The 14,160-nt window shown below is 40.7% G+C and overlaps 1 protein-coding gene across 6 annotated transcripts in view; it reads right to left on the bottom strand.

The window, feature by feature from the left end:
- Nucleotides 1–12,724: 12,724 nt before the first annotated feature.
- LOC146361180 (uncharacterized) overlaps nt 12,725–14,160 on the bottom strand; it is a 56,623-nt gene continuing 55,187 nt past the window's right edge. For all 6 annotated transcript variants that reach the window (XM_084921638.1, XM_084921634.1, XM_084921635.1 and 3 more), the window contains one exon: nt 12,725–14,092. In XM_084921638.1, coding sequence (XP_084777764.1) covers nt 13,882–14,092 — 211 coding nt within the window. In that variant the 3' untranslated portion in view covers nt 12,725–13,881. The remainder of the gene's footprint in view (nt 14,093–14,160) is intronic.

The raw sequence follows: 14,160 nt of genomic DNA, 5'->3' as shown, positions 1-14,160 counted from the left end.
ATATTCCCCCAACAGTTAATCTGTCTCAAATATGATGTAAATGAAGAAGAAAGCGGTAGTGAAACCACTGGCTAAGAGCCAATATAAGAGGAACTGAAAATATGTGCGTGTGGGGAGGTGCAGTTTTCACCCTTTAACAACAATTGAGTGGTAGGGGAAAAGTGTATTTTTCTAAATGTTCTGACAGAAGGCTGTGAGGAATTTGGTGAGATAACTTACAGAAAAGGCGACGTTGCAAAAACAGCAAAAACAAGACAGAAGGGGTGGCCAAAAAAAAGATCAGACATCTGCTCCCATGAAAATGCAGCAGCCATGTCTTTGTTACTGTTTAAGTTACTGTCACTTATTCTTTTTCTAAATAAATCTGCTCAAATAGATTTAACTTGAATTTAACTTAACTATGGATTTTGGTGTGACATCAAAATAAACAACTGCTTAAAAGTAAGATCCAGCATCCTGCCAAATCCTCACGTATTTGATGAGTTACACTGGTAATCTATGTACAGACAGGAAACCCTTAACTGTTTAATACAACTTCTCACACAAACAGATGAAAATCTTCCAGTTTTTTTTAATGGGCCAGATTTTTTTCCAGGGCAGCACTGAGAGCAAAAAGTAGCTGAGAGTTAGTCCACCATAAAAACTGCTACTTACCAGTTTAAAGCAGAAAAGATCTGAGGTGCGGTTCGACGAACAAGTCAAGCTAGAGCAAAGCAGAAACACTAAAATCAGGAAATGTGGAAAAAAAGTGGGAAGAAGGAGATTTAGCTTTAACCCTTTAAAGGCAACAGACATTTAAGACTGAAAAAGATGGAAAAGAATGGCGCCGGTGAGGTCGGCTGCCGTCACGACTGCTCCGACCACTTTTTCTTTGTCTTTGTTTTTTAAGTTAGTTTTCAGCGTTTCTAAATCGGCAAAATCATCACCATTGGGTACATTAGGTATGACAGTGACACTCTTGTTTCTATTGGTATACAATGTACTCAAAATTCGAAGTTTTTAACTCCGGATCCGAGCTGGCCGAGTGAGATCTTGAGGGAGAACAAAGGGAAGCGGCGGCGGCCTAGAGGTAAGCGAGCCGGCGTCAGGAACAGGCTGAGAGCTCGTGCACACCGCACACCTCTGCCTAGCATCCTGCTTGCCAACGTCCAGTCACTGGAGAACAAGCTTGATGACCTCAGGGCCAGGATAAAGTTCCAGAGAGACATTCGGGACTGCAATCTCCTCTGCTTCACCGAGACATGGCTGAACCCAGCGGTGCCGGACCACGCCATCCAGCCGGCCGAGTTCTTCTCGGTTCACCGCATGGACAGGACACGGGACTCAGGGAAGTCAAGGGGAGGTGGCGTGTGTTTAATGGTGAACAACAATTGGTGCAACAGTGCGAACGTTGTTCCTCTCACACGCTCCTGCACACCAAATCTGGAACTACTGTCCATCATGTGTCGTCCTTTTTATCTACCTCGGGAATTTACATCGGTCATTATAAGTGCCGTTTATATTCCACCACAAGCGGATACGGTCACCGCCTTATGCGAGCTGCATGAGGCACTCACACAGCACCAGACACAACACCGGGACGCTGCGCTTATTGTGACGGGGGACTTTAATAGTGCCAACCTCAAACGCGCAGCGCCGAACTTTTATCAACACATCACCTGCCCCACCAGAGGTGAAAGGACACTGGACCACTGCTACACTACGGTCAAGGACGGCTACAAGGCACAATCTCGCCCTCCGTTTGGCAAATCTGATCACGCCGCCATCTTCCTCATGCCAAAATACAAACAAAGGCTGAAACAGGAAGTTCCGGTTCAGAGGAAGGTCGCGCGCTGGACGGATCAATCGGTGGCCGCGTTACAGGACGCACTCGATGACACAGACTGGGGCATGTTCAGAAACAGCTCCGATGATGATGTCAACGTGTTTACGGAAGCGGTTGTGGGATTCATCGGGAAACTAGCGGATGATACCGTGGAGACAAAGACTATCACAACGTTTCCCAACCAGAAGCCGTGGGTGGATAAAACCATCCGCGACGCTCTGAGATCCCGCACCGCTGCCTACAACACGGGACTCACGACGGGGGACATGGACCCGTACAAAGCCGCGTCATATAACGTGCGGAGGGCGGTGAAAGAAGCGAAGCAGCGCTACGGGAGGAAACTAGAGTCACAACTCCAACAGAGTGACTCTAGGAGCCTATGGCGGGGAATAAGGACAATAACGGACTATAAAGCGCCAACAACCGGTATGACGAACGCGGCCGTGACTCTGGCAGATGAGCTGAACACTTTCTATGCTCGCTTCGAGGCTGCAGCTAAGGACTCCAACGATGCTAGTGCTAGCGGCGCTAACGGCTGCAGACAGGAAGATACTGCCAGCACCGGAAACGTGCTCGTCATCTCCGAGCATGAAGTAAGGAGAGCCTTCAAGAGAGTGAACACCAGGAAAGCAGCAGGACCAGACGGCATCCCAGGTCGTATCCTCAGAGACTGCGCATACCAGCTAGCTCCTGTGTTCACTGAGATATTCAACATCTCTTTATCTCAGTCGGTGATCCCCACATGCTTCAAAGAGTCCATCATTGTTCCTGTCCCGAAGAAACCCCACCCTGCTTCTCTCAATGACTATCGCCCTGTAGCCCTCACCTCAGTAGTGATGAAGTGTTTTGAACGCCTGGTCAGAGACTTCATCATTTCTTCACTACCAGACACACTGGACCCACTACAGTTCGCTTACCGTCCAAATCGTTCCACAGACGATGCCATCTCTCATCTCCTCCACACATCACTTACTCACTTGGACACTAGAAGGGGGAATTATGTTAAAATGCTCTTCATAGACTACAGCTCTGCATTTAATACCATAATTCCCTCCACACTCACCACCAAGCTGGAGCATCTGGGACTCAGCTCATCTATGTGTCAGTGGATCTCCAACTTCCTAACTGGCAGACCACAGGCAGTAAGGATGGGCGGACATGTCTCAGCCTCCACCACTCTCAGCACTGGAGCCCCCCAGGGGTGTGTTCTGAGCCCCCTGCTGTACTCTCTGTACACATATGACTGTGTGGCCACTACCAGCTCCACCACCATCATCAAGTTTGCTGACGACACCGTCGTGGTGGGCCTGATCTCTGATAACAACGAGACGGCCTACCTGAAGGAGATTAGGAATCTGGAGAACTGGTGCCAGAGGAACAACCTCCTTCTAAACGTCAGTAAGACAAAGGAGCTGATAGTGGACTTCAGCACTAAGCAGGAGAGGAACTACCAGACCCCTGTCATCAACGAGTGCCCAGTGGAGAGAGTGGACAGCTTCAAATACCTCGGAGTTCACATCACGCAGGACCTGTCATGGTCCTGTCACATCAACACCGTGGTGAAAAAGGCCCGTCAGCGTCTCTACCACCTCAGACACTTGAGAGACTTCCAACTGCCCTCCAAGGTGCTCAGGAACTTTTACTCGTGCACCATAGAGAGCATCCTGACGGGAAACATCTTAACCTGGTTCGGGAACAGCACCATGCAGGACAGGCGAGCTCTACAGAGGGTTGTGCGGTCAGCTGAGCGCACCATCCGCTCCGAGCTCCCTGACCTGCACTCAATCTACAGCAGGCGGTGCTGGACCAAGGCCAGGAAGATCGTGAAGGACCTCAGCAATCCCAACAACAGACTGTTCTCTCTGTTGAGGTCAGGAAAGCGATTCTGCTCCCTGAAGACCAACACAGAGAGACTGAGGAGGAGCTTCTTCCCGCAGGCGATACGGTCTCTCAATCACACCACCACACAGTACTGACCCACACATATAGTTCTTACACACACACTGGACATTCTGGACATTGTTTTCACTTCATCACTTAAATCACTTTAAGCATATTTGCACTGCACAAGACAATGTGGCTTGCACAACACTGGTCACTATATTCTTCATTTCCAGTTAATACTTGTACAGCTGCTGTTATTGTGTGTATATATATATATTTATTTATTTATATTTCTTCATACATTCTTATATAGTTCTATACTGTGTATTGTGTATTTTGTTGTACAGTTATTTTATTTTCAACTTTAATTTATATATTTTATCTTATTCTTTCCCAGTTAAATTTACCCTTCATTCTAATTTGTGTTGTACAGTTATTTCATTTTTAACCTTAATTTTTTTTTTTTTTTTTTTTTTTTTTTTATATTTTATTCCTTCCTAGTTAAATTTACCCTTTTTAATCTTTCATATTTATTTCCTATCTTATTCATAGCCTTTTTCTTTAGGTCACGAGCAGTTGTCTAAGCATTTCACTGCATATCGTACTGTGTATGACTGTGTACGTGACAAATAAAATTTGAATTTGAATTTGAATTTGAAATACAACAGAAGAAATAATAGCTACACAGAGAATATATAAAAGTTTATTAACGGAATATTAACACAATTGGAATTCATTATAAACTGTGTGAGAACCAAAAATAAATTATATTAAGAATATAATATAAGATAAATTTCTTTATCTTATTGTATTCATATAAAATTCATATATCAATATAATACTCATATACATATAGTCTTTATATAATTACTTATAATATTTATTCAATTATAAATATAAGAGGTTAGATGCCACAGAGGAGCAAGAGTTTGAACTACAGATGTTTGTCAAGCAGCTGTACAGAAACAGCAGAACTTTGAACCTTGGCTGCAGCCCAACAACCATGACATATAAATAGGAGCAAGGTCATCTCCATCCACTCATTTCTTCTGAGAAAGCAACATCATCCAAAGTGGTCACAGCAACTGAAATCAAAGGGGAAAAAACAATAGTTTTGCTATTTCAAACCTTTGTTGTTCTACAGAAAAATTTTCAAATAATGGTTTTCTCTTAAAGCTGTTTGTCCGTGAAGGTTCTCAGTCATCCAGGTCATCCTTAAGATGCAGATGGACTGCTGAGGTCAGCAGTCCATCTGCATCTTAAGGATAAAGGACACTCTTTCGAGGATGCCAATGTTCACATTTTGGACAGAGAGGACAGATGGTTTGAAAGAGGAGTGAAAGAAGCCATCTATGTCCACTGTGAGCGACCATCTTTGAACAGAGGCGGGGGTTTACGACACCAACTCTCTGCCATCTATAATCCAGTTTTGAGATCCCTTCCCAGACGCCTTAACGCCCACTCACATCCTGGGCCATCTGACCTCAGGAATTCGCATGATAAGGTGGGGCCAGGTTTCACAATGAACACACCCGAAACTCTGGCTGATTGGGACCCACACCCGCTTTCACACCTTGGCTCAGGCGATTAGAGGATCATCAGGGGGTCCTTTTGTCCCTCTGTGGGGGGATACTCCCACTAGGTTTATATCTGGGACTCTCCACCATTTGACCTTAGAACTGAAGAAGCTTCTCGGATGAGAGGTGAAACGTCTTCAAGTAACTTAAAGAAGTCCAGACGCTTTTCTTTGCAAGCTCCTTTGACTCTTAAAGCTGTTATTGTTTGTCTGACCAAATCTGGGATCATACCAAACCGGTTCTGTTTGAGGCCTTCAGGATGTGCTGTTTATTAACAAAAATACTAAGAAAAATGATTTCTCAGCAGCCTGTTGGGTCCTGCCAAGTTGCATTTGACTCTCACCTCTGTACAACTTCTTCAGAAGTCACTCGGATGGGTGACAAAATGTTTCTCCCACTGGAAACGCTACCTCCAGATGAACAGAATCAACTTTTTGGGATTTACTTACCTGGATGGATTATGCGCATGATTCAATGACTTCACTGACATGTTCATACTCAGGTTTGGAGTGTGTTTAAGCAGGCTGTAAGTGAAATGAAAAAAAAAATGTGAAGTGCCATTCATTAAATTTTTGTCCCTAGATAAATGAAAATATTCCAAATTTTAGGAGAAATTGTTGCAATTTAGAACATTTATGAAAGACTTCCAAGCATGAAGTTCATAGGGTACATCTCAAGGTATCTATTTTCTCACTTAACAACACATTAAAAAAATGCCAGAACAAAATATTTTATGTAAAGTCTTATTGTAATTAATTTTTGAGCAAAATTTGTTACATGTTACTTAATTACAGGCTACTTGTGCCTTGGTCACAGGTCTTGCAAGTGTTTCCATAATTTGGCTTGCATCCCAGAAAGTACTTGCAGTGTACTTGTTTCATTGTTTCTTGCAAAAATCTGACTTCATTGTTCATTGTTGTGTGTCACTATATCTTATAATGATGAATGCATTATAAGAAACTATTTGCCTGTACTATCCATTATTTGCTTATTAGGTACACATAGCACAAGGCATTGTTGCCTGTTGGTGGTGCACAGGAACACTTTCTTTTCATTTCTGGGATTTGTGTCTGTGTAAGCCTGTTTGTCTTTGTTTATGTGTCAGGTCAGGTCTTACACTCCACCTCTCTGGGAACATCTCAGAGCCCCTCAAATGCCTGTCTCCCCCCACCACACTCCCTGCCAGTGGCTGATGCCCTCACCCATCGGTGTGTTGGTGGTTCTCTGTGTCCGGGGCTGGGTGCTTGGGTGTGTACTGGCTCATTCCCGGCAGCTGTTTAGCGGGGCCTGGCACCTGGGGGCTCTGTCCGTGCCATGCGGACATCGTATCGGGCTCTCCTTAGTTCTTTTCTAGGAGGGTGGCGCGGCCGCCCCTCCAGTGGTCTTCCTTGGGCTTTTGTGCTCTGGGGGTCCTCTAGATGTCTGGGGCCTGGATCTCCTCCATGCCTGCTTCATGCCCTGGGGGGCAGGGCTATGGGCTATGGCTCCCCACACCTACTACAGGGAGAAACCCAAACCTACTACAGGGAGAAAGCTTTGGAGTACAAGCACACATATGCATACAGGTGTGCACACAGGTGTGCACAGAAACACATTATCTTCCTTGGTTGCAGCCTTTTATCATATCATGCACTGTCGGTCTTGTATGCAGCTCAGTAAAATTCAGTATTTATTATTTACTGTTACTTATGCTTATCTAGGTTGTTGCTGTGATTTCCCTACTGTGTTGTTGTCTTTTTACTTGTTTTATTCTTTTTTTCCCCAGCAGGTGATCTAGTGGATTTTTAGTGTCTTTTGTCTCTATCCCTCTTCCCCTCTGTTTTTCTTTCCCTCTCCTTTTCTTGAGCATTTTCCCAACTTCTCTTGTCTACATTTTTCCCTTTCCTATCCCCCGGTCCTGTCTGTTTTGATTGTAATTACTTAAAAATAAATAAATAAATACATAAATAAACAAATAAATAAATAAAGTTCAATCAAGTGGACCAGTATGGCAAAGTCATATTGATCCACTTGGGAAAACATTTGCATTTTTCTTGGCCTTCAGATTGCTGCAGTGCTGAATGGGACAGGCAAAAAAAGAACTTCTGGATCACTTTCATTCACAAGCATGTAAATACAGTATATGCAGAGCCTCCACCCAACTTTTGGTTAAACAAACATTTTTTTCTATTCAACTATTTTAGAGAAATACAATGCTTAACAAATTTTTTACCACCTGCCATAAAATAAAAACAAACAAGAAATATTTTAGAAATCTGTTTTGTTTTAAACTAAAACTAACTTTGTTATCTGAGTAAAAAAGAGCAAACTAAATTTATGATTTTCTACCTGAATTTGAGCCAGCCGACTGGACTTCTCTGAGAACTAAGAAGTTAGTCAAGCAAAACATTCAACCACTAAAACTAAATTACTTTCTGTTCAGAAACACAAACAAATGACTTTATTTTGGCACCTTAACATCGTAGTTATAAAATGTGCTTTATTATCTGTTTTTTCTTGTTTTTGAAAACAGTACATTTGAAAATTCATGGATAACCACAATAATTATATATTATAGTTAAAAAAAAATACCATTTGATTTATGGGTTTGGACATACTGGTGGATTAACAGAAACATAAAAAAATTATTTTGGTAATTACAAATATTTTTACTGTTTCAATCTGAAGTGAAGTTCTGAAGTGAAGTGGATAGACTTGTTAAGCATTGTATATCCCTGTTGGTACAAGCTATCCAACACAATTTAAGCTCTTTCATGTTTTTATTTTCACCTTAGCTGGTTTTGGATCTTCTAAGCCAATGATATCCCCAATTTCATGTCCACATGTTAACTTACTGCCTTCTCCACCACCTGCTATGCCATGCAAAGTGTTTTTCAGAGGATGACCTTTTGGACACATAACATACAGGAACCCTATCACAGAAAATTACGACGATGTACGATATGGCCTTGAAGTGATGATGCGGATTGACATAAGCGTCTTCCTTCCTATGACCATTCTGATTATGTATTGTGTTTGTTGTGCAGTAAGTAAATAATAACTTAAATTTATATCTTTTTTTTTGAGTTTGTAAGTGTGGGAATGATTTGAGGATTTGGCAAAATGGGAAAAAATGTAAGTGTTACAGTAACTTGAAATAATTATCAAAACTGAATGACATAAACAGGCAATCCAGTTACAAACTGTAAATTCCTCTTACTGCAAAAACAACCATGGGCTGCAAAAACTCATGTTGGGCTAGGTGATATGGAAAAGCTGTCAAGTTTAAAGGGTTTTTTTTACTCCAAAATTAAGATGTAAGGTTAATTTTGATTTAAATATTGTTTATTTGAACATGATTAATATACCGTGGAACTTTATACAACTATATTTTAAATAAACAACACAGGTATTTATAATACCTTCTCACTGGCTTTCATGACAAAAAAATGTTCAGAAAGTTATTTCATGATAATTACCCCCATTATTTTGCCACCCAATCCTTATCCAAATCAAACACATCATTTGTTAAATCGAGGTAGGAAATGTTATGGCAATAGTATGTCTGTTATAGTCTAATCGCTGAGTGAATAGTTTAATCTACTGTTACATAAGAGCATGTTATATTACTAGTCAGTTAAACAAGAGCAAAAACAGCTGGTCCTAAAGTTAAAAGAAGTATTCAAATATTAATTTGTCTTCAACTGTCACAATGTAAGGTGATAGTTGTAAGTTTCAGTAGAACAGAAATTCTCCTTTCTTTATTTTAGTCACTTATTTTGAAAATGTTTTATCTAAATTGTGAGGCACTTTGTAACCATCTGGTTTACAAACTGCTGAACAAGTAAGGTTATTATTGTCATGATTAATATTTTCTTCCAGAAAATATAGTAAGTGTGTCAGGATGGCTAGATAACTTGAAGTTAGCCTGGCCAAAAGATATCTATATTTTTTAAAATATGTTTACACTTTGACAAAAAACACAAAGCAAAAAGGCGAGCATTGTCAGGATCTACACAAGCTAACAGTTGCACTACTATCACAACAGTAACAAATTTAGCCACTTCACTATTAAATTAACTCAATTTCAGTGCACAAGAACACAAAACAGTACCTGTTTCTATTTCAGTTCATTAAACCATCAAGGCCTCGAGTTGCAGAATAGCATTGCACCTGACTCTGCACAAGAGAAAGTCATTAGAAAACACCTAGATGCTTTTTTGGCTCGGCTCACTAAAAAGAGCCGGCTCTTTCGGCTCCTAACCGGCTCTTCGGGTTGTTTTGTTGCTTTAATTAATTTATTATCAACAACAATATAAAATTATTCACAAAAGGAATTACTAATGTAAAATAAATAATAAATGTTATTTATATACGTTTATATATATATGCGGTGGCCCCTAGAGACAAAACACGTACAAACTCCAAAACACATTTCTAGCTTTAACTGAACGTCCAAAACAGAGCTACCTAGATCACTTAAATTACACAATTGAAAGCATATGTGTATTGTTTGTGTATTTATACACAAACACTCATATATATTCAAAGAATTAAAAAAAATGTTCATACTTGTTACTACCACACACCAAATCCCGTCGTTGGTACTTCCTGGCTTGTGTAGCCACTAGGTAACAAAGTTCAACACTGCCCATAGCATCCTGGAGCACTTCTGTTGTGTTTTGGAGTTTGTATGTGTTTTGGAGGTTTCACGCGCTTTGGAATTTGTACATGCTTCAGAAGTTGTACGTGTTTTGGAATTTGCATGTGTTTTGAAGTTTGTATGTGCTTTGTCTGTAGGGGCCACCATAAATATACTTTTATTTATTCACTCCACATAAAATGTAATAAATAAATCATATAATACAAAAACCAACTATTCACATTAAAACTTTTAACTATTTAAATTTTCAGCTTTTTCCTTTTAAACAAATTTAAAGTGAAACAACACAAAACATAAATAAATATAAATTATAATATGAAAACAAAAAGAACATGCATATTCTCTGTCATATGGGCCTGCATGAATAAACTTTCTGAATCCTTTATCATCTGCCACTAAAAATAGTTGTGGATGATAACTATACCTTTCTAATGTGACGTTGTTGTCCCTGGCTCTCTTTCTCTCTCTCTCCCTCCCGCTCTGTTCCTGTGCTACTGAGTGTAACTACCGCCCCTCCCCCCTCTGCCCAGCGCAAATCACAAGGCTGGCGTGTGGAGTGAAGTGGAAAAAAGTGCGAGAGAGAAAGAAGAAGAAGAAAAAAAACACGGCTCCAAATAAGCAGCCGGCTCGCATCGTTCACGTCAAAGAGTCGGCTCTAAGAGCCGTTTTGTTCGCGACCGACACATCACTCACTACCTCTATGGTGGGATTGCCGGTCTTAACTTCAGGATGTGTATTGCTCTGGAAAGGTACCCATTTGTCTTTAAGTTTGTGTGTGCTTGGATATTTCTGAGCATTATCGAGTACAGTGAAGGATCCTTATGGTCGGAAGTATACCGTTATGTACTCCATTGTGTCTTCATTATGTTCCCACAGTTGGGCTGCATAAGAAAAAACACTTGTTTCCTACTCTATCTTCTGATTAGGGTCCTTTTTATTTTTACCATTCCTCTTACCATAGCCATCCAGCAGTCTGTGTTCATTTTCATTTATGCTCTTCTCCCTGCCCCTGTATTCATCTTTTCTATAGCAAAGACCCTAAAAGCCCTCCTTGGCCTGTTGACACGTTGCTGCCATGCTTGTGCTGCTGCAGCAAGGACAATACTGCTGCCGATGTTAGTGATGATGGCAGCACAGAGGGATATGCTCATGAAGACAGAGACACATCAGAAGAAATGAAAAAGGGGTCACATGGTGGAGAAGATGGTGACAAATCAGAAAGAGTGGTATAAGGAAATGCAGTCTTCTACAGCAGGAATGTCTAACTCATTTCACATTGTGGGACACTTTGATCTTAAACTAGATCAAAGTGTCCCAGAACTAGTGAAACTCCCCTTTCTGTCACTTTAAAGGCGATCAGTAGGAAGCTTCGTGAAACCTGTAAAAACAGTTAAAAGTCCAAAATCTATGAACTTGCCTCAAGACCATAATACATAATACACCATAATTTGTCTGATTTTTAAAGAATTTATTTGCAGTGTGATTTTCTAGGTTTTTTCCCCCCTCATTTTGTCTCTCATAGTTGAAGTACACCTATGATGAAAATTACAGGCGTCTCTCATCGTTTTAAGTGGGAGAACTTGCACAACTGGTGGCTGACTAAATACTTTTTTGCCCCAATGATGAGTATCTCTACATGTCGGTTTATATGTATGTATGTTTTTTTATTTATTCTGTTTGGTTTATTAATATGAGTGGTGGATCAGTTAAAGTGGTGGTTTAATTGTAGCCCAGGATAACTGTTGGGTGGTGATGACTTGTAGAGGTGTTTGAAGGATAAACAAAGTTATGCTGACAAGTGGTGTTTTCTGTGGTCATCTTCTGTCTTTTGTCAAAATAAAATAAAAGTGTCAATCATTGAAAAAGTGGATTTCAAATTAGTCTATATGCGCAGTTTCTGCAGTTTATTCTACTGTTGGCTCTGCATCACATCATACAGAACAGCAATCTCAAATATGGTCCTCTCAAGGATGCAGAAACCCCAACCATTTGTTGTTCAAACTTTCTGTTCGTGAGGGGCAGCCAATCAGAAGAAACTTAATTTAAAGGAACAAAAATGATGTATCAGCATGGTTCCTTTGTTACCAGTGTTGTTTAAGTGTGGCCTTAAAAGGGGGAGGGGCTAAAACAGAAAGGCTGAACGGAGGAGCTGGGAAAAGATACATGAACTGATGTCGTCGTCTTTATGTTGTTCTGGTTCATCAGCACTAATGTTGGTCCAGGTTCAACATTGCAGGTAACCAGTCACATTGCTGTGATGTCATAGTTTTGCGATGTGATGTTAAAACACCATCACACCAAACCCTAACCACAGTCTTGTAACCCTAACCCTAACCACGATCACATCCCAACCCCCAACTCTAATCCTGACCCTATTTTGGATTTTTTCCCGAGTGGACATCAGCATTTTTTTTCCGCATCACAAAACTATTACATCATAACAATGTGATTAGTCACTTGCAATGTTGAATCTGGACCAACATTAATTATAACGATTCAGTATCACCGCCAATATCAGCAAACAACCATCAATCCCCTGTATAAGATAAACAAGGGTAATTTTGACTCATGGAGTTGGAAATAAGCATAATACTACTTTATCATTAATACAAATATAGTTTTTAAGGCTACAGTTAAATGAGAAATGAAGTGTATACAGAGTGTTTGTAAACAAACTGTGATTAATGTTTTGTCCCATTAGGTCTCAGAAGTATTCAGCACATGTACAAACTTCTTAAAGGCCGCTGGTAAACCAGCAGATGATGAGATCCACGACTTACGATTAAACTTGCACTTTTTTCCACACAAATTTATTAAGAGAAACAAAGCATTTCAGCGTGTTGCTCACATGACAGAAGGCACAACAGTTAATGCACATTTCACTGCATTGGTTACAGCTGTTAGCACACGAAGAGGATGAAACCTCTCCACTAGAATGGCAGTGGGCAAAAAGCCAGCAAAAACACACGACATGACAGATTTATGGCTGAATCCTCGGCATGATGTATGTGATTTGTTTGCTTCCTGTGACTGCAAACAAACTCATTCTAACTTTGCGCATGTACTGGACTCATATCGCAAATTATAGGCAAAGCATAGTTTAGAAAAAAAATAAATATCCCTCTGTTATGGCTAAAAATATAATTTGAAAATATCTTCCCTTGAAGCAGAGTAAAAGTCTGTGGGTTACAGATAAAATCAGTGTAAAGAAGCTTAAAACACACATTTCACATACAAAATAATCAATGTTTACTTTGCTCTTGGACACTGAACATTACATTATCATAATTTGTTTGTCTGATATCCATTTTCACTCTATATAAAAACTAGCTGTGTAGTTAAAGGCACAGAAAACCTTATTTAAACCATTTTAACACTTTTTCTCAGCCCAGAAACACAAACATAAACATTGCAGTGGTTCAGACATAGTTTCTCGTGGTACAGTATAACCTCTCTGAGATAAATCTAATCACACTAGTCACGATGTGTTCTCTGCTGCAGGGTGTTGTAAGTTGCCAAGGGGGTCACAGAAATTGAAAAATGACAGTTTAACAGCAGCCTGTCCTTTCAGAATAAGACCAGATATGGACTTTAGTCACAGAGCAGAATTCTTTCTATAAACTGATTTTTCTGTTTCACTTATCACTGATATATTTATCAGTCTACTTCTTCTGTGGTGCACAACCTTAAGCTAGCGGTGGTTATGATTATTAGAGACACTGCTAGCTGGCAACTTTCAAACAGCAAAAGAAATGACAGAGAAGCTGCACCAACATGGCTGCCAGAGACAGTTACAGTAGGTCACCTGAGCTTAACTTGCGTGGGTAATCCTGTGTAGCACCATAGAGTAGGAGTTAACATACATAAACTAATTATTCTTTAGAAAATTCATATTTACAAAGGCACATCATAGTGTGTGTGTGTTTGTGTGTGGACAAAAACAGTGTCCGTGTCTATCTCCTGGAGTGGCCGGCGCTGTTCTCGATGCACAGCACGACGTTGGAGCTGGAGCAGCTGCTGGAGCTCTGCTGCAGCAAACTGCCACTCTGCAGCAGCGACGCCATGCCGGTCAGCGCCTGTTCGCCCACGCGCCACGTCTCGCAGAAGCTGTCGACGTGCCGCTCGCCTCTGCTAGTCGACCCGTGCCAGACCATCTTCTCTGGCCTGTGAAGAAACAGAAAAGCGTCATTCCGTAGCAAGCCTTAAAGACGTAATGTTAATGTAATGTTACG

This window comes from Perissodus microlepis, chromosome 23 (genome assembly GCF_051167445.1).
Source record: "Perissodus microlepis isolate ML-2025 ecotype Zambia chromosome 23, ASM5116744v1, whole genome shotgun sequence".
Taxonomy (NCBI): domain Eukaryota; kingdom Metazoa; phylum Chordata; class Actinopteri; order Cichliformes; family Cichlidae; genus Perissodus; species Perissodus microlepis.
The sequence above is the reverse complement of the archived record's forward strand: the minus strand, read 5'-3'. Positions and strand labels throughout refer to the sequence as shown.